General features: G+C 44.7%; 2 protein-coding genes across 3 annotated transcripts in view; one reads left to right on the top strand and one right to left on the bottom strand.

Annotated features, from left to right (window-relative positions):
• Positions 1–187: 187 nt before the first annotated feature.
• On the top strand, positions 188–8,757 carry haspin (histone H3 associated protein kinase). The gene is made up of 13 exons (XM_072670061.1): positions 188–653; positions 1,369–2,338; positions 2,670–2,841; positions 3,628–3,788; positions 3,917–4,099; positions 4,717–4,802; positions 5,410–5,472; positions 5,563–5,654; positions 6,005–6,084; positions 6,174–6,262; positions 7,100–7,242; positions 7,343–7,445; positions 8,362–8,757. Exons 1-13 carry the CDS (start codon positions 226–228, stop codon positions 8,564–8,566), a joined length of 2,775 nt encoding a protein of 924 aa, XP_072526162.1. The 5' UTR covers positions 188–225; the 3' UTR covers positions 8,567–8,757.
• A 1,546-nt stretch (positions 8,758–10,303) lies between these two features.
• The window catches only part of fam184b (family with sequence similarity 184 member B), a 24,697-nt gene continuing 9,878 nt past the window's right edge, over positions 10,304–25,122 (bottom strand). The window contains exons 2-19 of one of the 2 annotated variants that reach the window (XM_072670465.1): positions 24,680–24,862; positions 23,944–24,594; positions 22,632–22,767; positions 22,318–22,469; positions 21,858–22,130; positions 20,216–20,311; positions 18,717–18,926; positions 18,497–18,591; positions 18,252–18,369; positions 17,981–18,172; positions 17,668–17,884; positions 16,404–16,534; positions 16,080–16,240; positions 14,961–15,143; positions 14,200–14,308; positions 13,987–14,091; positions 12,641–12,915; positions 10,304–11,896 (exon numbers count right to left, since the gene is read on the bottom strand). In XM_072670465.1, the coding sequence (XP_072526566.1) occupies positions 11,806–11,896; positions 12,641–12,915; positions 13,987–14,091; positions 14,200–14,308; positions 14,961–15,143; positions 16,080–16,240; positions 16,404–16,534; positions 17,668–17,884; positions 17,981–18,172; positions 18,252–18,369; positions 18,497–18,591; positions 18,717–18,926; positions 20,216–20,311; positions 21,858–22,130; positions 22,318–22,469; positions 22,632–22,767; positions 23,944–24,594; positions 24,680–24,862 (3,378 nt within the window). In that variant the 3' untranslated portion in view covers positions 10,304–11,805. The remainder of the gene's footprint in view (positions 11,897–12,640; positions 12,916–13,986; positions 14,092–14,199; positions 14,309–14,960; positions 15,144–16,079; positions 16,241–16,403; positions 16,535–17,667; positions 17,885–17,980; positions 18,173–18,251; positions 18,370–18,496; positions 18,592–18,716; positions 18,927–20,215; positions 20,312–21,857; positions 22,131–22,317; positions 22,470–22,631; positions 22,768–23,943; positions 24,595–24,679; positions 24,863–25,122) is intronic. The other variant, XM_072670467.1, reaches the window with a different exon arrangement.

Raw genomic sequence — 25,122 nt, 5'->3', positions numbered from 1 at the left:
CAGTTCAGAGTTCCCAACAGCTCTCTGAACTCTTCAGAAGACTTTGTCCGAGCTGTCCCTTCGCTCCCACGCTGCGTCACCCGGCGCAAGCGTCCCGCTCTTTTGGAGAACTTTCGCCTAGAGAACTCTGACCCCAAGTGTTCTGCTGCCTCCCTCAGCAGCAGTCAAGCCCTTTCTCACACAGTTCTGCGTGAGGTCTCCCTCAACGACAGCGAGGAGCAAAGGATGTCCTGCAAGCGTCCACTGCTGTGCAGCACCCCGTTCCTGGCCTCCAAGAGAAACCTGCCCTACCTTGAGCCCTCCATCATCGAGCTCTCATCTTTCAGCTGTGATGACATCGACAGACCTCCTGCCAAAACCACCACCTCCACCTCCACCACAGAGCCGATGATCAAACCACAAACCTCCAGAAACAAATCTCTGCAGAACAACCAGCTCCAGCGCTCAAATTGCCAATGCTCAAGTCAGGAAGTGGAGCTGGTGGGGCAGGTAGAGGAGTGTGCAGAGAGTGCACACCAGCATCCGGTGCAGAAACGACAAGGACATGGAGGCAGGGAGGACCAGGCCTGTGAGCGTGGTCAGATGAGTCCAAGTGTTGAATTTGCATCAGCTAGGACACATCTGGACTCTCAAGTGGAGCAGCTGAAGGACAGGTGAGCTGTTTTAATGGAGTTGTTCTGAAGATGCTGATGGTGTTTTACTTCGATGTGACAAAAGTATTGGGACACCTCCATCAGTCAAGGGTATTTAAAACAAGAGTTGATCATGCTTTTGTTGGAGTAACTGCCACTACTATCCAGAGAAGAAGGCCTTCTATTAGATTCTGGAAGAGCTTTGCTTTGAGAATTTGATTGCATTCAGTGACGAGAGCAATGTTAGTGAGGTCAGAATGTTGGGTGGTCACCACCACACCTCCTCCAAAACTCCCCAACTCACCCCAGTAGTATTGGATGGAGCACCATCATCCATCATTCCAGAGAACACAGTTCTTCCACTGCTCCACAGCTCAATGCAGTTGGGGGGCTTTATACCCCTCTAGCCCACGCATGGCATCAGGCAGCATGGTGCCAATAGGTTCATGATTATCTGTTTATTAGAAGGACACCCCTTCTAATTGCTGACACAGATGTGCAAATGCACACACACAGCTTGTCTAGTTCCAGTAAAGACAAGGTACTGCCTATAGAATAGGACACTCTATTGGCACCATGCTGCCTAATGCCAGGCGTGGGCTAGAGGGATATAAAGTTTGGAATAAGGTGAGGTGGTGATCATCCAACATCCTGACTTCATTCATGCTCTTGTGGCTGGATGCAATTAAATTCTCACAGCAATGCTCCAAAATCTAATAATTTCTCTTTCATACAGGTGTCGCTCGGCCAGTGCTGTCGTCGTGCTGGAGAAGGTGGACGTCTCTGACGTCTTGTCCACACAGAGCCTTGGTGGGAAGCTAGAAGTAGAGGAGATGTGTTCACCCTGTTTAGAGATGGAGCTCCCCGCTTCCACCAATGCTGAAGAAACTTGGAATAGCAGCCACGGCTCTGCCCTGTCTGGCTCCTGCCCTGAACCCCTTTACATCACCTCTTCCCTTTCTCCATCTTTCTCCTCTTTGACTATTCCTCCTCCTGCTCCTTCCTCTCCTCCAGCCCAGTTCAGTGATCCAGCTCAAGCGCTGATCGATCGTCTTAAGCTGGAGTGCCTGTCCTCTTGTCTTACTGTCACTCTCCAGCCTCTGGACCACAACGTCCTCCTCAGGTTCCAGCAGCAGGCACCCGTCAAGTCTCCTGAAGCTCAGGCAGTTTCTGCTCCACCACCAGAGACCAAACGTGGGAGCCTGAACTCTCAAGCAGACCTGTCTTCTGGAAGTGATGGACAGAAGACGGGTGTGGTGAGACGTCTGTCAGCTTCATACGGGGTTCCCTCTGTTCCCGCTGTCAAGTCTCCTGAAGCTCAGGCAGTCCCTGCTCCACCACCAGAGAGCAAGTGTGGACACTCTGGGAGCCTGAACTCTCAAGCAGACCTGTCTTCTGAAAGTGATGGACAGAAGACTGGTGTGGTGAGACGTCTGTCAGCCTCATACGGGATTCTCGCTGTTTCTCCAGCGGCCGATGTGGCTCCTAGTAAAGCGCGGACACTGGTGGTGCAGAAGGAGCGTGGCGGTGCCGGTGCCGGTGCCGGTACTGGCCGTAAAGCATGCGTGAGCGGCTTGAGCGTCAGCCGTTGGTCGAAGAGAGATGTGGGTGACAAAAGGCAGAGGAAGAATGACGGTCGGACCCGGACTAAGCCTGGAGACTGCTCTCTGAACTATCTGCTACCCGCCAGGATGACGCAAACTGGGGTGAAATCCTGTTCCTTAGAATGTCATGACCATGCAAAAACCTTAGATCTCCATTTTTGTTGTTTTTCCACTTGATGTGAATCTGGCAGTTGTTCTTTACATTGTCCCAGACTCTCAGGATGGATGGACCAATGGAAATTATCCAAAATGTCTTGGATCAAATTTAATTTATTTATTTTCTATAAAGTTTCTAGAAAGGTTGGAGATACAGGTTTTTGCATGACAGTCACAATACCTTAATAATCCTTTAATTATAGTAGTCATGTTGACTGTTGAAGCTTTTAACTTGTACTTCATTACCAATACTGTGTGTGTTTGCCTTTAAACACAGGAGTCTATGTGTGATTGGTTGCCGGGCAACAGCGGGATTGGGCTGCCTGGGACCCCCATCAGATTGGAACAACTGAACCTCTCGGTTCTGGCCAATTTCACTCCAGATACGCTCACAACACACAACTGGGGGCGACTCAAAGCAGCACTCTCCATACACAAAAAGAAGACAGGTAACCAGCAGTGGAAAATGCGTCCTCCTGAAGATGCTGTAAAGTGCAGTAAAGGGTTTAAGCTCATCTGCTGCTCATAGTTTTAGTCTCAGTTTTAGAAAATGTCTATTAGTCAATATATAGTCTATTTTATTCTGACTTAAATGGCATTTCATTGAAAAAATATACATATTCATTAGTTAAACATATGGCAAAATTTGAACCTTCGATGGAGCCATTTTTGGTGTATTGGTCCGTTCATCAGGACATCCTGAAAAATCATCAGATAAATGAAGACACAAGATTTTGTGTGACGGCAACAATTCATTAGCTATACTTTATATCATATCTAACTGTACTCTGCATTACAACAGTGCACTAGCTCATAAATACACTACAGTCAAATGGTTTAGGTTCTGGGGGATGACACTGAAAGTACAGGAGCAGCATAACCAGTGCAGCTTGCCGAGGGCAGTTATCTTATATAATTTTTTTATTATTATTATTATTATAATTTTTTTATACTTAATAAGATACACAGTTAGATATTTACTTTTTAAGTAATGTCACCCAGCCCCAGGTACAACTAGCGGTGACTTTTTTTTTTATCTGCCACATAATTCAGTGGAAGTAAAGTATTTATAAAAAATTAAAAATAGTTAAAAATATTAAGATTAAAATGCAAATAAATTAAAATATATAAATATGTATTAAGATACAATAGGACATGTGCAACAAACTGTGTGACTGTACTCAGCATTAAGATCCTCCCCTGCTCGTCTCTTTGGTCTCGGTGTCTCGTTGTAGCATTCCCGACCCCACGCCGGCTCGCGCTGTCCAATCTAAAGTCTCCAGGTGGGATGGACACCAGTCTAGACCTGTTTGGTACACCACTGGTCTCATGCACCCCACTGTCCAAGCTCGCGTCCTCTCGCCTGCTCTACTCCTCCATGACGAACACCTCCATGGTAGGAGCAAAGACTTGCGGTTTTCCGTATTATTTCTGTATTTAGGTTTTCACTTCATGTCCGACTGTGGTAATGCAACTTCAAACGTCATAAGTGAGCTTCCTCAGTGCTTGCTCTTTTGTTTACAGGGTCCTGATGAAGATATTAGCGATGCTGAGAAGGTGTATCAGGAGTGTCAGCAGGACGGGCCTCTCTCCTTCGAGGACTGCATTCCTCCAGAACAGATGAAATGCTGCACCAAGATTGGAGAGGGCACATTTGGGGAGGTGTTCTCCACTATCAACAGCTCCAGTCAGACTGTGGCTCTTAAAGTAAGCTCACAAGTCATCACCCAGTCAGCTCTTATTTTTTGTTGGTTAGCATTACAGCACAGTAAACAACACACACTTGCTCCATACAGTATTATTATTATATATTATAAAAGGACAAAAATATTGGGACACCTGCTCATTTATTGTTTCTGCTGAAATCAAGGGTATTAAAAGAGCTTATGCTGCTTTTGTTGGAGTAACTGTCTGTACTGTTCAGGGAAGAAGGCTTTCTGCTAGATTTTGAGCATTTCTGTAAGGATCTGATTGCATTCAAGAGCATACAAGAGTCACATTAGTGATGTCAGGATGTTGGATGATCACCACCCCACCTCATCCCCTCTAGCCAACACCTGGCATTAGACATGGTGCCAATAGGTTCATTCTGATGTACTCCAGCACTATTCTACTGGCAGTGCTTTTCTACAGGCTCTGTGTTTGTGGATTTGCACATCTGTGTCAGCAATGGGTGCAACCTAGAGTAGCTAAATATATTCTTTAGAATGTATTAGGATGTGCACAAACATTTAGAAATAATGCAAATGCAAATAAATGCAAATGACCTCTGCTCTGATTGGCTGTCCTGCATTGTGTAGTGACACATTGTGTTAATTCTCCAGATTATTCCAGTGGAAGGCTCGGAGAAGGTCAACGGTGAAGTCCAGAAAACCTTTGGTGAAATTCTTCATGAGATCATTATTTCTAAGTACGCTTCTCTTCGAACCTCAAACCCTGCTTATGTCATGCATAGTGTTGTGCTTATGAATGAATTAGGATATGCACCATTTATTGCAAACTTGGAGTTTAGAGTGCAATGCTTTCATGTGGAGTAAAGACTAAAGATGTGGTGGGACTTATGTGGTTTAGATGGCATAGTCAAACACAGCCCCCCCCCCCAAAAAAAAACAATAATAATAATAATAATAATAATAATAAAACCTGGAGGAACAGCGCATTAAAGGCAGGCAAAGCTCTAGAACTACATATTACGTTATGTTTTCATGTTTCCACTGTAAAATAGTGTCTGCACTGAGAACGTTCCTCACTGCTGAGGCCCGGGAATAATGTCCGTTAGTGGCAGCTAGAGGGCACTCTGCTAGAACACAGCAGTAAAAACTAAGGATCAAGCTTATATAATATTTGATTGGTTCAAATATGCCTGGATCATTGGGACATCTCTAATTCATCATCCGAGCATCTCTAACTTAAGCAAATATGAGGATTTCTACATATCAGTGTTATTGTTATCTTCTACTCTGTACATAGTGTCATATAAGCCATGACTCACACACTGATTCTACGTTTTCCCGCAGAGAGCTGAGTAGCCTGGACTCAAAGGAGAACAACAAAACTAATGGCTTCATTGGACTCAACAAGTAAGACCTGTTTACGCTCAACATTTACTCCTTACTTTAACCAGTAAAGCCTTTTTGGGTTTTATTGATTGTGCGCTGGTGTTGTTTCAGTCTTCACTGTGTGCAGGGGTGTTACCCCAGTGCTCTCCTCAAAGCGTGGGATAAATTCGACCAAGAGAAGACGTCTGAGAACGACAGACCAGGTAAAACCATATCCACTGATCTGAGTGGCTCAGCAGTCTAACGTGCTGCCACTGTGGCCTGGGGGTTGCGTGTTCGAATCCCGAGCCATGCTGCTTTGCCATCAGCTGCCAGAATCCGAGAGAGCACAGTTGGTGTGCTCTCTCCAGGTGGGTAGATGGCGCTTTCTCCTTTCATGCGGCCACTTTCCTCAGAGTGTGTTGGCTGCCCAGCGGTTGGCATTTCCGCATTGGTGAGAGCACTGCTAGTGCTAAGGGGAGTTACGAACAGATGGGTTAATTGGCAGTACCAAATTTCTCTTTTGTCCAGTTGGATACTAATGCGAATCTGCCTGTTGGGTCTGTATGTCCAGATTTCTTCAGTAAGGAGCAGCTCTTTGTAATCCTGGAGTTTGAGTTTGGAGGAAGTGACTTGGAGAATATGAATGGAAAGGTAAATGGCCATGCATTTGCGTACTTTAGCTGCAGTACTGAGAATGCATGTATCACATGTGTTTGTGTTTTGTGTGTGTGTTTGTGTAGCTCACCTCTATGGCCCAAGCCAAAAGTCTTCTGCACCAGGTCACTGCTGCGCTGGCTGTAGCTGAGCAGGCGCTGTGCTTCGAACACAGGTAATATAACAGTCGAGTCCACTCTAGAGCAATGCTGTAGACAGAACCATACGTACCCTGATTGTCCCTGAAAACCGCTCCTTAGCCAATGTTTGTGGAGAAGGAGTGCTGGTTAAAGGTGAGTGAGTTTTATCAGGCAACTAAAGCCCATTAACATTCAGCTGGTGTGAGTATAGAATCATGTTAATGCTGTCTGTAATTGCACCTCTGGGCCAGACCGCAGCTGCTGCACTATAAAATTTGGGGGAGCTGCAGGAGAACCTCTCTCCAGAACTGTCAGGCTGAGTCATATTAGTGTAAAATCCTGTAGTATTACTCTACCCCCTCAGCCCAGATGCTGATTCTGGATCTCTGTTCCATGAGGGGGCGCGCCGTCTTTACTGAAGTGGAGTGGAGTGGTGAATTACACTCCAACTATAGCTTAAGCCCAGGAGCAAGAAATACCAGATCTGGCATACTGCTGTGTTAAATGACCCATACAAAAGAAATGGATGTGCTTATAGCACCCCCTGATGGACAAACGTCAGACTGCAACAGTTGGCAGTACATTTTCAAATGCAAATTCATGTGTCTCTCATTCCAAAAAATTCCCAACAGTATATTATTGTAACACTCCACTCCTGCTTAGTTCTCTGTCAGTTCTCCTTCCAAACATGGCCTATTATCACCTCTAAGGCATAGCCATCTTGTCGATTCTCAGCTATTGCAGAAATCCAATTACATCGTCCAAATGCTCAGACCCACTGGCAGAGCTTTGGCTCCAGGCCTGACGTTGGCAATGTGATCCAAATGAATATACAGAACTGAAGGCACTGAAGTAATGATTGTTTTTTGCAGGGACCTGCACTGGGGGAACATCCTGGTGAAAACAACCAAGCAGAAGCATACAGACTTCATTCTGAATGGCTCGGTATATTCAGTGGAGACGCGGGGGGTTCATGTGAACATCATAGACTACTCACTCTCCCGGCTCGAGATTGGTGTGTCTCTCACTGCAGTTCATAACATTTCTTTTTTAAACTACATGCATGTTTGAAGCCTTACGAATAAAATCCTTTGGCTTTTTTCTCTCTCCTCTAGACGGACTAACGGTGTCGTGTGACATAGCAAACGATGAGGAGTTGTTCATGGGTCAGGGCGATTACCAGTTTGAAATCTATCGTCTGATGAAGAACGAGAACAAGTAAGTGCTTCAGTAACTGAGCCGGAGTCTAACTGCTTGGCACAACAGGGAACACGTACGTTCTTTAAAGGAGCACAGCAGAGTTTTTGTCCACCAGCAGATGCTGTAAATTGTGTAATTCCCCGTAGCGGACAAAAAACAGTGACCGCTTTACTTAAATTGCATGGTTAAATTGCACGCTTCCAAATATACTTGGTGTTTGTGTGTGTAGACACTGTATGGACAAAAGTACTGGGACACATTCCACCTAAAAGAGCTTCCCATTCTAAATCCATAGTCATTAATAAGGAGCTGGTCCCTCTTTGCTCTTAGCTCCACCAGTAGCAGCAGGTCTGGAGTTCTGCTGCGGTTATTGAGTCAGTTGGAGGCTTTTCTGCACTCGGCCCTGACCCCGCTCTGTAACTTTACGTGGTCTGACAGACACTCGGTGGACACTGAGCTGCTCTCTGTGAGCTGTTCCTCCTAAACTCTTCCACTGTTCAGTAATAATACCACTCACAGCTGATGGAGGAAGATCTAGGAGGGAAGGTCTAAAGTTCACCAGCTGACTTCTTGTTGTTGGTGGTGCAGCGGTGTCTCCTATTACATACAGAACCACACTGGAGTTCAGTGAGCTCTTCAGAACCTCCCAGTCTTTCACTGATGTGTGGAAGAAACCCTGACTGCATGGCTAGGGGCTTGAGTTTATGCACCTGTGGCAAAGGGACTGAATGAAACATGAATTGAATCATTGAGGTGTGTCCCAATACTTTTGTCCATTTAGTGTATGTATATATATTTTGTAATAGACTTCTTTTATCTTATTATCTAGTGACTACTTGAACAGATCATAATAATAATTCTAATGATTATAATAAGTTTAACTTTTACAGCATTTTGATTTTAATAGTCTCCCCTTTCCTCCGCTCTTTCTCAGTAACTGCTGGGGTGAATATAACCCTCACTCCAATGTTCTCTGGCTGCACTACCTGGTGGACAAGCTTTTGACCATGAAGTACAAGACCAAGGCCCAGAGCAGCCAACAGAAGACCTTGAAGAGTAGCCTCAAATCCTTCCAGTCAGAGATACTCAGCTACCGCTCGGCCACAGATGCACTGCAGCACTGTAGACTGTTTCAGTGAACACACACACACACGCGGACATTTTTTTAAAATCAGTGCTTTTAGACCTGTACTAATATTGTTGTGAAATCATACTGTAAAACTTGCATATTTCTAACGCTCTGTAAAAAAAAAAACAAATTAGACATTAAATAAAGGAAAGGCTGTTAGGTGAGCCTACAGTAGGTACACAAGCATCTGGACTGGACTTTGGAGCGATGGAGGAAGGTTGCCTTGTCTGATTCGTGGTGGGGAATGTCATTTGCAGCTCTAATGCTCTATACCGCAGCATAGCTGGTCTTAATGTTTTGGACCATTGCTCTGTGCGTGCGTGCAATGAGGGCATTCTAGTGTATGTTAACACTATGCTAATGGCGGTGATTTTTATGTATAGATTTTAATAATAATAATAATAATAATAATAATGGGCTAGGCCTCCTTTTACCTTACCTGCAGTTCCTGCAGATTTTTCAGGAGCAGTTTCCCAGTCTACCACATCCCAAAAGTACTACATTCAGATCTGGTAACTGGGACAATCACTGAAGAACATTGAACTCAGTGTCAAGTTCATGAAACCAGTTCGAGAGACGGTTGCTTTGTGAAGACTGATGTGGTGGCAGTAGAGGCTGATTGGCACATACTGGAGGAAGATGACAGTGAGTGCATTACATGCTCTCAAAAATCCATTCATAATCTGATTTTCTGCAGTTATCCCATTATTAGAGGAAGTGCATGCACACAGTGTTGGGAGACGTTGTGTGCTGATTTCCTTTTTTCTACATTTTGTACACTGTAGTTCAGAGCCGTTGAGAAGATCCTCTGATTGCACATCCCTATATTGTAATGGGTTCCAATATTAGGAGCTGTAAAAAAACATGAAGCCAGTACAGTGATCACCTACATAATGAATATAACCCTCACTCCAACATTCTCTGGCTGCACTACCTGGTGGACAAGAGCAAGGCCCAGAGCAGCCAACAAAAGACCTTGAAGAGTAGCCTCAAATCCTTCCAGTCATCTTGCTCCATAAAGTAAAAATCAGATTTTCTTTCTTTGGACCACTAATTACATTCTCTCCCCCCGTCGCACGTGATGCCCCCGACACTGGTGAGGGCGAAGACCAACACGCCCTCTCCAACACAACATTTTTCATACTGCCGCCAATGCAACATCACCAGGCAACCTGCATGCCCAGAAGCACTGCATACCTGGCTCCAATGTACCAGTGACGGCCAGCGCCACAGCGAAGCGATGTGGGGAGAGAGCAAGGCCAATTGTGCTCTCTCTGATGGCTAGCAGCATGACCGGGATTCGAACCAGCGATTCTCTGATCATAGTGACAGCTGGACCACTTGGGGCCCTAAAATCAGATGTTTTGTAAATGCAACATTGTTCTATTACATTACAGCCTGGTCCCCCGGTCCTCCACCCTCTATTACATAAAATTGTGGACACACCACTGCAGACATGTGTTTTCTAATTCCCAGACGGATCTCCACTGGTGTCTCCAATGTTAATCCAAGGTAAGAATCACGTGCAGTTCCAGTACAGCACTTTAGAGCGAGATCAGCCTATCGGTGCCAGCGTGCTGAAGATTGGTACCTGTTAAATGTTGCAGAAGGATCTCCCTCCCTGAGACGTCTCCCCAGATCTGCACACAAGTGGTTCACTCAAGTATTCTTGCTTTCACTGTGGCTATTCTAATCCCCGGACTGACCCAGACCCCTAAAAACTGCAGTACAGGCCAAGGGCCAAGCGTTCAGAAGGGTTTGCAATATATATATTGTATTGAATATTTAAGCAAGATATTTATAGATATAAAGATAAAGATATTAGTGTGCTTAACATTCAGTGTCTAGTCTGACACAAGTGTAATTTGGCAATGGAAATGAGTTTTAATCTTATATCTTTTATAAAGGTTTAAAAGAACAGTTCTCCAAAAAATTAAACACACACAAATCGACCCCTCCCCTCAAACACAGTCCATCAGCAAGGTTTTTGGGGTGCAGAATCTGCTTGTCTAGTTTGGAAGTAAAGCTACAAGGCTACTCTAGCCACCCCCCACTAACTGTAGGGTGTCCAGACAGGACTTATTAAGCCTATTCATTTTCCTTTCAATGGACAATTTTCCTTTTAAATATGACACAGTCCAGGACTAGGGTTAATCCTGGTCTAGAAATCAGCCCATAGACGTTTTGGCTCAGTTTGTGAACAAGGGTTAAGGTAACAATACTGAATTAGGGGCAGTACACACAAACACACACACACACACACACACACACACATAGTGGGGAAGCCAACTTCAGCGCCCAGGGAGCAGAGAGGGTGAAGGGCCTTGCTCAAGAGCCCAACAGTGGCAGTTTGCTGAGCCTGGGTATTGAACCCACAACCCTGTCATCAATAGCATGGAGCTCTAACTGCTGAGCCAACACAGCTCAATGGGTTATTTATGTAACCACAAGTGCTTTTTCTATGGCATCACTTAACTTTTAAGGTTCTAGTCCAGGAAAGACCTTTTTACTCGAAGGATAAGCGAAATCTGGATCTGTGAAAGCAGGTCATGCTCTATTAGCCTCCTAGCTCCACTGCAACACTAAAAAAATTATAAAAATCCCAAAAAACTGAGCATAAGACCTATCTTGTCTGACTGACTGTGTTCAGGGTTAGAAGGAGCTTCATTCTTTTTGGTGAACCATTAGTTTAAACAAATGACAGCTCTTGCATTTAGCAGATCATGTAACAAATCCAAGACACACGCAACAATGCATATGTAACATTCTCTGTGTATCAGTGCTCGTTCATACTGTCAAGCCCGAGTTTACAGTTCTGGAGGATCGGTTTTAGGTTCTGTAGTAGCAGTAGAACTTCTGGAGAAATCAAAATAAAGCTTAGTCCTGAACCGGAAAATAAAAGAAAAAAAAGTCTCAGTAGTAGGTTTGGGACTAGGCTTAATCCGTGTCTGTAAAATATCCCTGAAAAGTTGCATAGCCATGGATCACGGCAGGTCTGGTAAGCATTTGGACATGAGGCCTTCAGGTTTTCCTTTACTGTCACAGTAACGTACAAACTCATGAGAACAGAAACGTGTCCTTTTGTGTGACTTGCTGGTTAAATAGGATTAGAATGGCATAGTCCGTGTACATGAATGTATTTTGCCTTAACCTCTTGGCTCGGTCCCGCGTAGTCTGGGTAGTGTGGGTTCGAAGGTTACATTTGAACCCATCAGAAAGTCTTCATGAGCCACGTGCGTCTGTGTCCGTTCAAAATGAGAAGTATTTGGTGAACCACTCTTGTCTCTGGGGGTCTTGAGCGTCCGGCCCTGTTTCGATCACTCTCTGTTCAGAGGGGGTCCTAAAACACGAGACGAACTTATGCATACAAGCAGATCGCAAAATAGCATGGACTCCATACTGACTTCTGTATTTAGTAGCATCTAAACTAAGAGGAACTTTCTAAGGGTACTAGCTACGGGTCTTTCTGAGTAAACAGTGAAGCACTTTTGTAAGTAGCTCTGGAGAAGAGCGTCTGCTAAATGCCTTCAGTGTAAGTGTAAATATGTTATACCTGATACCGAACAGCAGTTCAGATGGTGATACCATGTTGTACAGGCTTTAACTGAGAATTAAGAGCTGCACTGGGTTGATATTCTGTCCCCACCTCAACTGTCCACAGCTTCTCTAACGCCGCCTCTGCCTCCGCCCATCCCCACCCCATCTGCAGGTACAGTTTTTTTATTATTCTTATATTATGTTTGAGGAAGCAATGCTGCACAGTTGAACAGTGCACCGCTACTCCTGACTCAGCTAAATCGCCCTGTGAGTTCTTGCCAATTACATGGGGATTTCGATTTGCCTGTCTTACCAGCATATTACCAGGTTATCTTTTAGTTTTCTCACCCTTCCAGATCTCATCTAGACCTCCTCAGTTCCCCTGAACTGCAAAAACTGCAAGCTGAAAACACTCGACTATCTTCGTAAAGCTTCTACCTGCCTTGTAAACATCAATTACTTTCATTCGCAGATCTGTCTTAGAAATGTGATTCAGCGGATGGTTCCTGATTACTATTGGTGGCATGATATAAACCTCTAAACCTACCTGATGTGCTGGCTGTAGTTGAGGTGTAACTGGTGCTGAAGATCTTGGTTGGGAGACTGAGTGTGTCTAGCAGCAGCCCGGGCTTCTGTATGAGGGGAACCGGGAGTGTTTGTCCTTGACAGCAGGATCCCCCGGCTGCTCTGATCTAACCCAGGTAGCCCACGGGAACCCTGCTGCTCCATACTGCTAGACCGCGGGGCCTTGGGGGAACCCCCTTCCAGTGCACTGAGGTTTGGTACACTGGTCACACGTGGTGGTATGTCTTCAACCATCTTCTGAAAGCATGACAAAGCAGATGTTTTTAGCTTGACCACATGCTGTTCTTAGGTATCGACTTACAGCATAAGGCATGTTTGTTACTGAGCTAGAAGACAACAGTACCACACATCGGTCAGCTCCACTTTATTTGTGTCCATCACAGCTTTTACATTTATTTAAAGGGTGAATACCATAAAAATACTTTATAATTATTTTTAATGCTTTATTTAATGGAAAGATTAAAGTTTGACGTTTGATGGGACCCTGCACAGGACATGTAGTTTAAACAGCAGCGCTGCTTGTGAATATATCTACGCTGATGGGCGTGGTGGTCTCAAAATGAGGGGTATTCAGGTCAGTTTCTGGCGTATTAGTGTATTGGCAACAGAAAACACAAGAGGAGCTCCACTGACTAAAAACAACCTAGGCAGACAACCTCGTCAACAGTCAGACCTACTGAACTAGCAGTCCGCCAAAGTCAGACTGCACCTGGTTCTTAAAGGGAATGGCGAGCGACAGGCTGATTGGTTTATTATTGCACATTACACCCAAAAAAACATACCCCTGATTAATTAAGAGACTTAGTACATGCATTCTGTGCATTTTAACCCGAGCAAGACGTACGTTCCCGTCGTTACAATAGCAAAGAAACACTGACGCCCTAAATCAAGTTGCTGCCAGCCTGCCTAAAGATTGCTAATACAGGGTCCTAAATGTCCACAAACCCACAAGGGTACACACTGCATGTGTCAAAGCTAAGCCTCAATACCGACCTATTGTAAATTCATTGTTGTGATGTCACAAAAACCCACATACTTGCATATATCCCCCAATTAAGGGCCCAACCATCTATGAGAGTTATAAGGAGTGTTTCAGCTTAAAAGACATACAATACAGAGCTTGTAGGGATAAAAATTGACATTTAAAAATAATAACGCTCATGTTTGCTACATAAACCCCCCCCAAACATCATAAGTGGACCTCAGGAAAACTTCAGGATATGGGCCCTTTACGTGTGCAGTTCGCAGATGATCTTGCACTGTAAGCTGTAAGTGTGATAGTGGATAAACGGATGTGTGTTAAGTAACCTTCATAGCCGGTGTAGGATTTCCAGGCCGAGTTCTTGACTCGTAGGGCTTAACTGTTCCATCTCTGCCGTGAGGGGGATGCTGAGACAGCTGATGCAGGTCTTCCTGGTGAAGACAAAAAAAAGAGAGAGAAAACTTAGTTGAAATCGGCACTTTATCAGAGATGGAGATGAGGCTCATTTGCTGCAGGTGTGTTTGTGTTCTTGTACTAACCACCAGTCTCTTGATCAGCTGGTCTCTCTCACTGAGCTTGTCTTGTAGTTTGGCAATGGTGTGCAGATCCTCCACTCTTCTCTTCCCTTTCTCCTCCCTCTCTCTCAGCCTGCGTGCACACGTGATGTATTAAACATGTAGCTATTTATTTATTTATTCATTTATTTATAATTTATTTATTTACAGTGGCATGCAAAAGTTTGGCTACCCCAATATTTTAAGCAATATTACCTTTTTCATTTTTATGCCTTTAAAATGACAAAAAGGGCCCAAAGCAAAAGTTTGGGTACTCTGTAAGGTCAATATTTAGTACCTTTGGCAAGTTTGGGGCATTTCCACCCATTCATCCTTGCGAAAGGCTTCTAGTTCTGTCTTTTAAGGTCTAACACAAACAGATGAGCCTCTTCTGTGCTGCATTTTATATGAAGGCCATATTTGTGCACACTCCAGAGTCTTAAACATTAAATCATCCTGAGGGTCTTTTTCAATCATTTGCCCTTATGTCAAATGTTCACGACCCCAACCTTCTCCATGGTGACGCTTTCCTATCCTCTCCTAAATTGTACAAAACAAAATAACATACAAATTCTGCTTAAAAATGAAGAACACCCCCCCCCCCCCTTCAGTTTCATGCCTTCTGGAGATCAGTTCAGCAGTCAACCCTGGGTTGTGAACGCGGCCTGTATGTTTATGAGTGTTTGACTGTGAGTGGTCTGATGCATTATTGATGGTGTAATGGATGCAGTAGGTGTAGTAGGTACTCTGTTTCCAAGGCAACAATGCGGGCCTGTAGTTGTGTCTGGGCGGAGCTGAAGTCTGACATTATGGTCTGGAGCTCCATTCTGTGCTCTTTTTTCATGGTCTCTATCTCCTCTTGGACTCCATCGTTGCTCTCTTCCAGCATGTCCATCTTTCCGCACTCATCCCTTTTCTCCCTCCAGGAACTAGACAGCATGCAAAAAGACAGATTTAGCGGACCGTGTATTCACGAGCGCATAACACTTAGTGTCATTCCGTATCCGCACACACAGGACACAGAACGTAGGCAGCATTGAACTGAGGGGCAGCATTCATATGTAGGCCTTTCATGACAGCTGATCTAAACCCGTACAGACATTTATAAAGGCTTATTCTAACAAACATCAGCAGTTGTTGGGACACTTCCTGAGATGAAATGGCATCAACACGGACAAAATCAGCCTATATGGCAACAGTAAGCTTCTGTAAATATCTGTAGGGGTTTAGGTTCAGGTTATTAATAGTGGAACCATTTTTTATTGCTATTTAGAACCATATAGGTTCCTTTAATAATCATCTACAAGGCATTTTTGTAGGCAAATGAAGGCAAATGCAATAAACCATGTATGAATTCAAATGTTCTATGAGTTCATTTCATATAGAACCACAGCCTTGACTAAAGAACCCTTGGAGAACCACTGATTTGTAAATGTTTATATATGTAAACAATAGTTTAACCCTTTTTGGTGCAATTTAGAACCATATGGGTTCTTCAATACATTTTGCTTGTATGCAAAGAGTCATTTAACCAGGCAAAGAAGCAGTAATGCATTTAAATAGTTATAATAATAGTTGAGTTAATTTCATATATAATCACTACCTTGGCTAAAGAACCCTTAAACAACCCCTGATTTGTAACTGTTCAAGTAGGGCAGTGATAATTGAACCCTTTTTGGTGCAATTTAGAACCATATGGGTCCTTCAAAGGATCACCTTCTATATGTTTTCCTTGTATGTGAGAGTCAACAGTCATTTGAGTTAATTCCATATATAATCACTACCACTGAAGAACCCTTGAAGAACCCATGTGTTTTTTCCCAGTTGTTTCCAGTTTGAATTTCGAACCTCCATGATAAGCTAACCTGCTTGCATATTTCTGGTTGGCGCTGCTCTCTCTCTCCATGTTGAGTGCAGTCACTCGCTCTCGCAGCTCCTCGTTCTCTCTCTTCAGTTCTTGAACTTCACTGCTCCTCTCATCCAGCTGCCGCTCCAGCGACTGCACTCGGTTCTGCTGCTTCAGATCCTTGTGGAAAGAGGAGGAGAAGATGAAGGAGAAGGTAGAGTGTCTTTTATGTTGAGCAGCACTAGTGCTGTGTGGGTAGGTCGTGGGCTGGTACGGTAATGTGTGTGAATCAGTCATTGTGGCGTTACTGAGACTGTGAGCGCTGAGCTGGCGGCGCTTTTACCTGTTGCAGGGCCATCATCTGAGTGTGCGTTTGGAGTTCGGTCTGCAGGTCCTCTATCTGCTGCATGTGTCTCTGAGTCACCTGCCTCACCCACTCGGTGTGCTGCTGAGTTAACTCTGCTTTCTGCTTCTCTATGCACACATACACACATATACATACAAATACACAGGGGAAGCACAGAGGACCACAAAAAGAACAGATAACATATGATGTAATACCTAATATATAGTTAATGATGTGTGTGTGTGTGTGTGTGAACACCTTTGGTCAAGTTGGTCATATAATGTTATATACGTATAGATATTATATAGTTAATAAAGTGTTGAGGAAATTCCTTTGTACTAGGCCTGGGCGATATGGTAAAAATACTATATCACAATATTTAAGATTTTTTCTGTGGTATATGATATTTATCACGATACATGTAATCACAGACTAAATACATCAGTAGCAACAGATTCTTATATATAACTACTATTCAGATCCTCTCCTGTACTGAATACAGTGATTTATACTCAACATCTGCTGCTCTTCATCTAATTAAACCAGTCTAATTACACTGTTATTAATGAAATCAGTGTTTATTAAGCACCAACAGTATCATCGATATGCTTAGAAAAGGTTATTGTTATTAGGATAATCAAATTTATCACAATACAATACAATAAAATAACGTCATATTGCCCAGCTCTGCTTCATACTTTACTCAGTATATGAACACCCAGATGTGCCAAAACGTGATGATCACCCATAGTCGAAGCGAAGTGTTGCTTATCTTGTAACTATGACGCATGTGAAGAATTATATTTTTATTATATAAATTATTAATTTAACAATAACCAAATAGTTGGTTCTCATGGTCCATGAGTTGAGAAATGACCAGGTGTGAAGGCCTGTGCATCTTTGACGATGCATGGCTGTTGGGTGTTCAGCGCCCAAGGATCATCAGTGCATGATGGCATCTAATGCTATTGTTGGGTAGGTGGTCATAATATTCTGATATTACTGTAAGAAAATCCAGCTGGTTTCAGATGCTCCAAGCTGGGTTATAATGGACAAGCTGGTTAAGATATGAGAACATGCCCTATGCTGGTATGAAAAACTGGTGAAGCTTTCAGTTGAGATTGATGGATTAGCTGGTCTACCAGCATGACCGACTTGACCAAGCTGATTGCCAAGCTGGTCATAGGTTGGTTAGGCTGGCCATGCTACTATACCAGTGTTCATGTGTGTGTGTGTGTGTGTGTGTTGCTATCATGGTTACCCAGCTGTAGTTTGTGCTGTGTATGGAGACGCTGCTTCTCAGACTGCAGTTCTTCACTGGCTCGCGACTCCAAAGCTTGTAGGGCACGCTGGTGGTTTAGCCTCTCCGCCCGTAACAACTCCTCCTCTCTCTGACGCCAACCGCACTCAACCCTCTCCTCCAGCTTCTCTTTATCTTCCCTCACCTCCTCCTCCTCCTCGTCCTCTTCCTGTACAACCTACAGCGTACAAACACAAAGTACGGAGCACTGACGTCAAGCTCAGCATGACGCATGTCCCCTGCGGTTGGTGTCTGTATGTGTTTACCTACTGACCTGCAACTGCTGCTTCTTCATCATCCTCTCTTTCTCCTGAATGGTGGAGTGCAGCTGTGCTCTGAGTGAGCTGTTCATTTCTCTCGTCTTCTGGATCTCCAGCTTCATCCGTTCCATCTCTCCATTGCCATAGCAGTGCTCCCTCTCTCTCTCCTCCTTGCTCTTCTCAGAGAGAGCCCTCTTCTCCTCCAGCTAGAGGGACGACGTTTACAGACGCTTAGAGTGCGTGTGGGCTTTTGCAGGTGTGTGTATGTGTGTGTGTGTTCTTTACCTGAGTCTGTAGTTCCTGCACCCTGTGTTGCCAGTGGTGGTTCATGTCTCTGATCTCCTTCTCCCGCTCCTTCTGTAGATCTGCCACATGATCTGAGAAATGCTTCTCAAACTGGAGCCTACACACGCAGACACACACACACACACACACACACACATACAGACGGTATCAGCTTTCCAGATTGCATTCATCATATCAAACAACTGTCATAAGGCTCGGTTGGGTGTCAATATCAACACACACACCTGATCCTCTCCTCCATGCTGTGGCTTGACTGCTGCAGCAGCTCCTTCTCTCTGTTCAGAGAGGAGATCTCCGCCTGTAGTCTTTCAAACTCTCCCTGGATGATACATTTATTTACAGAAAGGTGGGCAAATGAGTCTCTCTCTCTTTCTCTCTTTCTCAAAACCCAGGATTTAATAAGAAACGCTACATGATAATGCTTGGATTTCAAATTCTGCATACCTGCATTTCTTGCATGCTGTGATGCGTATGTTCCAGCTCCTTCCTCAGTTCCTCACACTCCAGTCCACACACAGGCTGCAGCCTCATTTCCTCCTTCTCTTTCTCCTGCTCTTTTTCCCGTTCCCATTCACGCTTTCTGTCCTCTTCCATTCTCCTCGCCTCCTCCTTCTCCTTCTCCAGGGACTGGATCACTGCCTCCAGTTTACTTATCTGCAAGACAAATTGACATCGGACATTGTGTCACGCCTTAGTCTCTGTCTGGCCTCACCTTGTGCTCTCAAGCACATGGCTTAGTCTTAGCCCTGCCCGTTCGTCAGTGTTTCCACCTGTGTCTCCTCACTAGCCACGCCCAATTGTTAGTTCTAGGTGTTCCTTGTGTGTCCCTGTGTATAGGTACCCCTTACTCCTTCCCTTGACTTGTCTTACGCATGTTCATGTGGATGTATGTTCATGGCAGTTTGCGGTATGTTTTCCTTTTTAATGAAACCCCTGCGAGTACGCCCGCCTCCGTCTCCAAGCTCCACCATACCGTGGCACATTGATGACAGGACACAAATGACTATTATTTATGTTTGTGCTCCTGAGCACAGGGGTTTACAATCCTTGATCCTTTGCGAAAGTCCTAGGTACCACCTGGAATATCATAGCAGCCCCATAGCAACAACCTGGGATACTTAGATGAATAGCCAGGGGTTCCACATTTATTTATGAGCCATATAAACTTTCACATGAGTCAAAAGAAACAAGTGGTTGCCTATAATTCCTATCCCATATTCGTGAACAATGGGAGGCCACTTTTGTTTATTTTGTGTTTGAACCTCCACAGTGGATCTGTTGATATACAGCTCAGGAAAAAATGAAGACCACCCTACATGTATCCCAATTTCTCTGGTTTTACTATTTATAGGCAGTGTGTTTAGGGAAATGTATTTATTTATTATTTATTACTTTATTTATATTTATTTTATTTATTTATTCATTTATGTTGTATTTCATAAACCATGGACAACTAAATTTCCTCTAAATTCCAAATAAAATATTACTATTTAGAGCATTTATTTATTTGGAGAAATGACAACTGCTCAAAAAATGTCAAATAATAATCAAAATAAAAAGAGGTTATTATTCAGATTTAAACACAGTACTAATATCTGAACATTCAGAAATCACTATGGTGAAATAACCTTGACTGCCAATCACAGTGTTCATGTCTTTCCTGGCTCTCCACTAGTCTTTAACATTGCTGTTGGGTGACTTTATGCCATTCGTGGTCTGCAAATTCAGGTAACTCAGCTAGATGTTGACTGATGACTGTATGCTCAGCGCCCACGGCAGCGGCCTACATCTGACTGCATCCGCTTTGCATATGATGTGATACGAAATGACTGGAAATTCAACACAAAGGCAAAAAAAATAAACTGGTGAAATAAGGTGGATGCCTCCTGCAGCCCTGGGGTTCCCCACACCATGGCTGTAGCAGACTGATGATAGAATCTCACCTCTGTAATGGACATCTGTAACTGTTTGCGTAGCTCTTCTCTCTCTGTCTCTAGACTCTGTCTCTGCTCCTCAACTGCTACCCTCTGTTCTTCAGCCTGTGAACGGAGAAAGCGGTCACTGTAGCAATAATGCACGTACTGCCGAACTGTCTACGGATCAGTGTTGATGTGATGCAATGTGTAATTAAATATTTATTCTCAATAAGTTCACTGCACTGTTAATCCATTATGTTGATGAACTGAATCAGGTGAGGTGGAGGAAACATACGAGGCACTCTCAGATAAGATCCCCACACAACCATAAAACATGCTACTGACATTAGACTTCCAGTCATGCAGCTGCTGGGGTTTCAGGAGCAACACAGCATACAGCAGAACTGCCTACATACGTCACTCTGTCATTCTTTAATGTCCAACACCAGTCATTCAACTCAATTTGTGGAAAACTCTGTCCGCAGTGCGGACATAACAGTCAAACTAAAATTAGCTGGGGGCCACTAGCCAGGCAGTATTCTCCAAAGGGGGGGGCAGAGCTGTCAAGGTTGTTGAAGCGAGTCTTCCTGTAAGTAAATTTATGTGTGGAAAAGATCTCGCTCACCACATCGCTTTCATAGAGATTTGCATCTCTTTTTGCTCAGTGAAAGTAGCTCTGCTGCAGGGGGATTCATCTCTCCCGCCTGTGTTTTTTATAACTATCATACTAATTAACATGTGTAGTTGTGTAATGCTGCTTGAGATTTAGTCAAAAACAGTACTTTTTGTGCTGTAAATGGTGAGCTAGCACCTCTGAGTAGCGTGAGACGTGCTACCAGCAGGCTGGGTTTGGCAAAAATCACTGGGTAATTGGATTTCAGTAGAATTAAAAACAAAATATTATAAATTAATATAAAACCATAAAATGACATAAAACAAGGTAAACATTTAAAAATAGTTAAGCTGATCAATAATAATAAAAAAAAAGAATACAGAATTAAGCCTAATTTTTTCACATGTGAGCGGCCATGTGAAGCTGCCTCACATGCCGGATGTGGCCTGCAGGCCGGCAGTTTGAGAGCCCTGGTGAACACTTGTGTGAAATCTGAACATGATCTGATCACTGAAAGGTGTGAACAGCCTCACAGCGTGCTCTTAGGGCTGTATTACTATAGTAGTCTGTGGATGAACAGGCTGATGTCTTGCTCACTACAACTGCAACCTGCGCCTTCAGCTCCCACCCCATGCATGAGACTCTGGCAGCACTGGGCAGCTCCTTTAGCGACAGGCTGCTTCACCCCAAGTGTGTGAAGGAGCGGTATCGCAGGTCCTTCCTTCCTTCCTGCTGCCGTCAGACTGCACAACCAGCGGACCACATACACACACACTTAACTACACACACATGTTCATGTTCAGGGAATACTATGTGCAATACCCCCCCCCCATGTGCAATTAAGAGTCTTTTGCTGTAAATAGTATTGTTATTGCTCTTTTAATTCTTATTTATATTGTGTATATAGTGTAAATTATTTATCCAAATTTTTATAACTGAGTGTCTTGCTATCCCTTTCTGCTGTCATACTGAGAATTTCCCCACTGCGGGACTAATAAAGGACTATCTTATCTTATCTTATCTTATCTTCATACAGACGTCGGTCTTTCACAGTACCTGCTGGGTTTTCTTCCTCTCCTCATCCATTAAGACGTTGCTTTGGCGCAGCTCGCTGGCATGCTTGCGGATCACTTCTTCTAGAGCTTTCCGCAGCTGCTCTTTCAGGCGGACCTTCTCCTCCTCCATCTTTTGCTGCACGCGCCTCTTCTCTTCCTCCAGCTCCTGTCTGTCGTTCCCTCGCTCTTTCTCCACCTCTTGATGGAGGCGCCGGATCTCCTCGGCATGAGCGCGCTGCAGCTCCAGACGCATGGAGGACAGAGTGTCTGCATGCTGAAATACATTCAAACGGATGGTGCACACTTTTACATTACGCTACATCACTTTAGCTCACTCCCGACCACACACACACTCCTATGTCCACAGCTAGAATCGCCCAGAATGTGGCCATCCTAGCTTATGTGAGACAGAGGTAAGGTTTGAACTGTTTGTGAAGGCAGGTACGGCTTTCATATTGGACCTGTTTGAGCATGCGGGCGTGGTCGTTGGATCGGCCGCTATTCTGAAGTTCTAGCTCCTTGTTTCGGATGTTCAGACGACTCAGCTGAGACCTCAGCTCTTCCACCTCGGCAGACACCCGCACCTGAGAAGAGCTCTGGCTCAGCAATTCCTCTACAAAGGGACAGAGAGGGGAAAGACGGGGGAATGAAGGGTTAGAAGAAACAGAAAAATAGCTAAGGAGGGAAGAAGAGGAGAAAAGAAATCTGTGAGTAAGCAACTCTCAGGCGACACACTTATAAGAATTGCCTGAGGAGCAGTGTATTTTTTTTTCACCTGATTTGCTTTGCAGTTCATTCTCCTGCAGTAACAATCGTTCTTTCGCCACAGCTAACTCCTCCTCTGCTTTCTTAGCAAATCTTTCTGCTTCTGCAACTTGGTGACGCCCGTTTTCCAGCTGCTCTTCCAGATCCTGAATGGATGAGGAAAGTGGAGCAAAAAGTATATTTAATGCCATTTAATGCCATATATACAGTATATTACAACTTGCAAAATACACAAGCAACTTATATTAATATATAATTTAAGTACACTATACTGACTATACTAAGTACTGAGACACCTGCTCAGTCACTGTTTCTTCCAAAGTCAAGGGTATTTAAAAAAGAGTTGTTCCTGCTTTTGTTGTTGGAGTAATTGTCTCTACCATCCAGGGAAGAGGGCTTTCTACAGGATGTCTACTCAACCCATCTCAAAAGTACTGGATGGACCTCCACCATCCATCATTCCAGAGACCACAGTTCTTTCACTGCTCCACAGCTCAATGCTGGGGGGCTTTATACCCCTCTACCCAACGCCTGGCATTAGGCAGCATTTATCTCCTCCAGCTTCCGAAGCACCAGGTTTGCTGATATATCAACAACAGTGACCTTAAAACATCTAGTTTTATTAGAACTAACTCTTGGTACAAGCCCCCTGTCCTGCCAGTGGCACACTACTGGTTATTGGGTCGTATGCTGATTTGGCCTATTGCCTACATTACCGCACCACTTCTGTGAGGCACTGCAGCTCAGCTCATGCAGCCTGTGTGAACCCTACTACCTGTTAACATGGGCAATGAAATGGCCAAAAAGCAAAAGTCTGTGTGTGAAAGTGTGAAGCAGGCCTCAGCAGGCCTCAAAACATCTGTCTGTTCTCCAGTGCTGAGGTCTGCACAACCTCAGGATCAGGAATGATGTGATGCACAGTACGTATTTACTAATTCACATGACATATCCAGGCTTAGCCCTCTAGATCCGAGTCCCTCCTACTCAAAGACTCCTGACCATGGTGGGCTGCTACTCTGTCAGGTCACAGTAAACCTATGACCTCCTGATGATCTTGCAGTTAGACAGTAGCGCCACTCTACAGCTGTGAAAGCAGGTGCTTTTCTTTGTCCAAGAAAAGATACAGAATAATGTAAAGCTAGTGTGTGTTTCTTTTCTTATATGATGTAAGTTCATAGCTCTAGAGTGGCACAACTGTCTAACTGCAGCATAATGCAGCAAATAAGCTAAAGAGGAGGCGCAAGCAAAAAATCTCCTAAAGCCTTTTACAGTATGATTAAAGTACATTCACACTTTGAGTGTGTGTGGAAGTGCATGTGTACCTCTACTCTCTCTTGCAATTTACTGCTGTGTCTGCTGCACTCGTTCAGCCTCTGCTCTCGCGCCTCCAACTCTGCCTCCACCTTCTTCAGCCTCTGCTGTAGCACAGAGTTCTGGGACTTGCGGCTCTCCTGCTCTCTCTGTTGCCACTGGCTGATGTGTTCGCTGAGGCTCTGCTGCAGAGTCTTTCTTGCCGCTTCCTGCTCCTCCCTCCTCTCCTCCTCCAATACCATCATCCTGCTCCTCCACTCCTCCTTCTCCGTCCTCCACTCCTCCTCGGCCATTTCCCGGTCCTCCCTCAGAGCCGCCAGTTCAGCTCTGAGCGCGTGCAACCGCTTCTCGCACTCTTCCTCCACTCTCTTCCTCTCCTCTCCCTCTCTCCTCCTCTCCTCACTTTCTTTCCTCTTCTCCTCCTCCTTCCTCCTCTTCTCGTCCTCCCCTCTCTGTCTGTCCTCATCGCTGGCCTGCCGCAGCTGCTGGCATTCTTCTTCCAGGCGCTTGTTCTCCTCCTGAACCTGCTGCAGCAGTCGGCGCTGGCTGTCTCTCTCCGTCTGCAGGCTCTGGTAGTCTCGACGCAGGTCCACGGCCTCTTGCGTTAGCATAGCCATGCGCTCCGCGTGCTCTATCTCAGCCCTCTGCCCGCGTTCCTCCGCCTAAGGAACACAGGTCACATCCGCTTAACACAAATAAACAACATGGTGGCAGGTGGAATGTGTGGCGATGTGTGCGTTTCTTAACCTCCTCCACTGTGGCCTGTAGCTCCAAAAGTCGGATCCTGAGGGCGGATGCAGACACCTCATCCTCCTCCTCGTCTGGGCTTGAGGTCGGCTGGAGGGAGCTCTGCGATTCCGTGGTGACGCGCCGTAGAGTCTGCAAGGTCGCTTCCTGCTCCTCATTCTTAGTGTTGAGAGAGTAGATCACCTATAAAAAGTGGACAAAGGGAGAAACCAAATAGATGGAATTAAAAAATGGCACGATGGCATCAGCGTTGCTTTGCCTTATACTAAACTCCAATCCATTCACCCTTCATCAGTTTCGGCATTGAAACTACATCACATTGGGCTCCCTACAGCAGTAACTGCATTAGCGTTGGCCCTCTCACCAGTGCAGCAGACAATTCAAGACCTAGTTGAGGCACTTACTGATCATTTATGGCAACAGCAAATGTAGTGTGGCCCAAA

This window comes from Salminus brasiliensis, chromosome 24 (genome assembly GCF_030463535.1).
Source record: "Salminus brasiliensis chromosome 24, fSalBra1.hap2, whole genome shotgun sequence".
Classification (NCBI taxonomy): Eukaryota; Metazoa; Chordata; class Actinopteri; order Characiformes; family Bryconidae; genus Salminus; species Salminus brasiliensis.
The sequence above is the reverse complement of the archived record's forward strand: the minus strand, read 5'-3'. Positions and strand labels throughout refer to the sequence as shown.

Bases quoted from the DNA above. Each gene is read 5' to 3' on its own strand.
- haspin (XM_072670061.1), top strand. From the start codon at position 226: ATGTCCTGCAAGCGTCCACTGCTGTGCAGCACCCCGTTCCTGGCCTCC. The intron at 6,085-6,173 runs GTAAATGGCCAT...GTGTTTGTGTAG, and splicing joins TGGAGAATATGAATGGAAAG to CTCACCTCTATGGCCCAAGC. The intron at 7,446-8,361 runs GTAAGTGCTTCA...GCTCTTTCTCAG, and splicing joins CTGATGAAGAACGAGAACAA to TAACTGCTGGGGTGAATATA.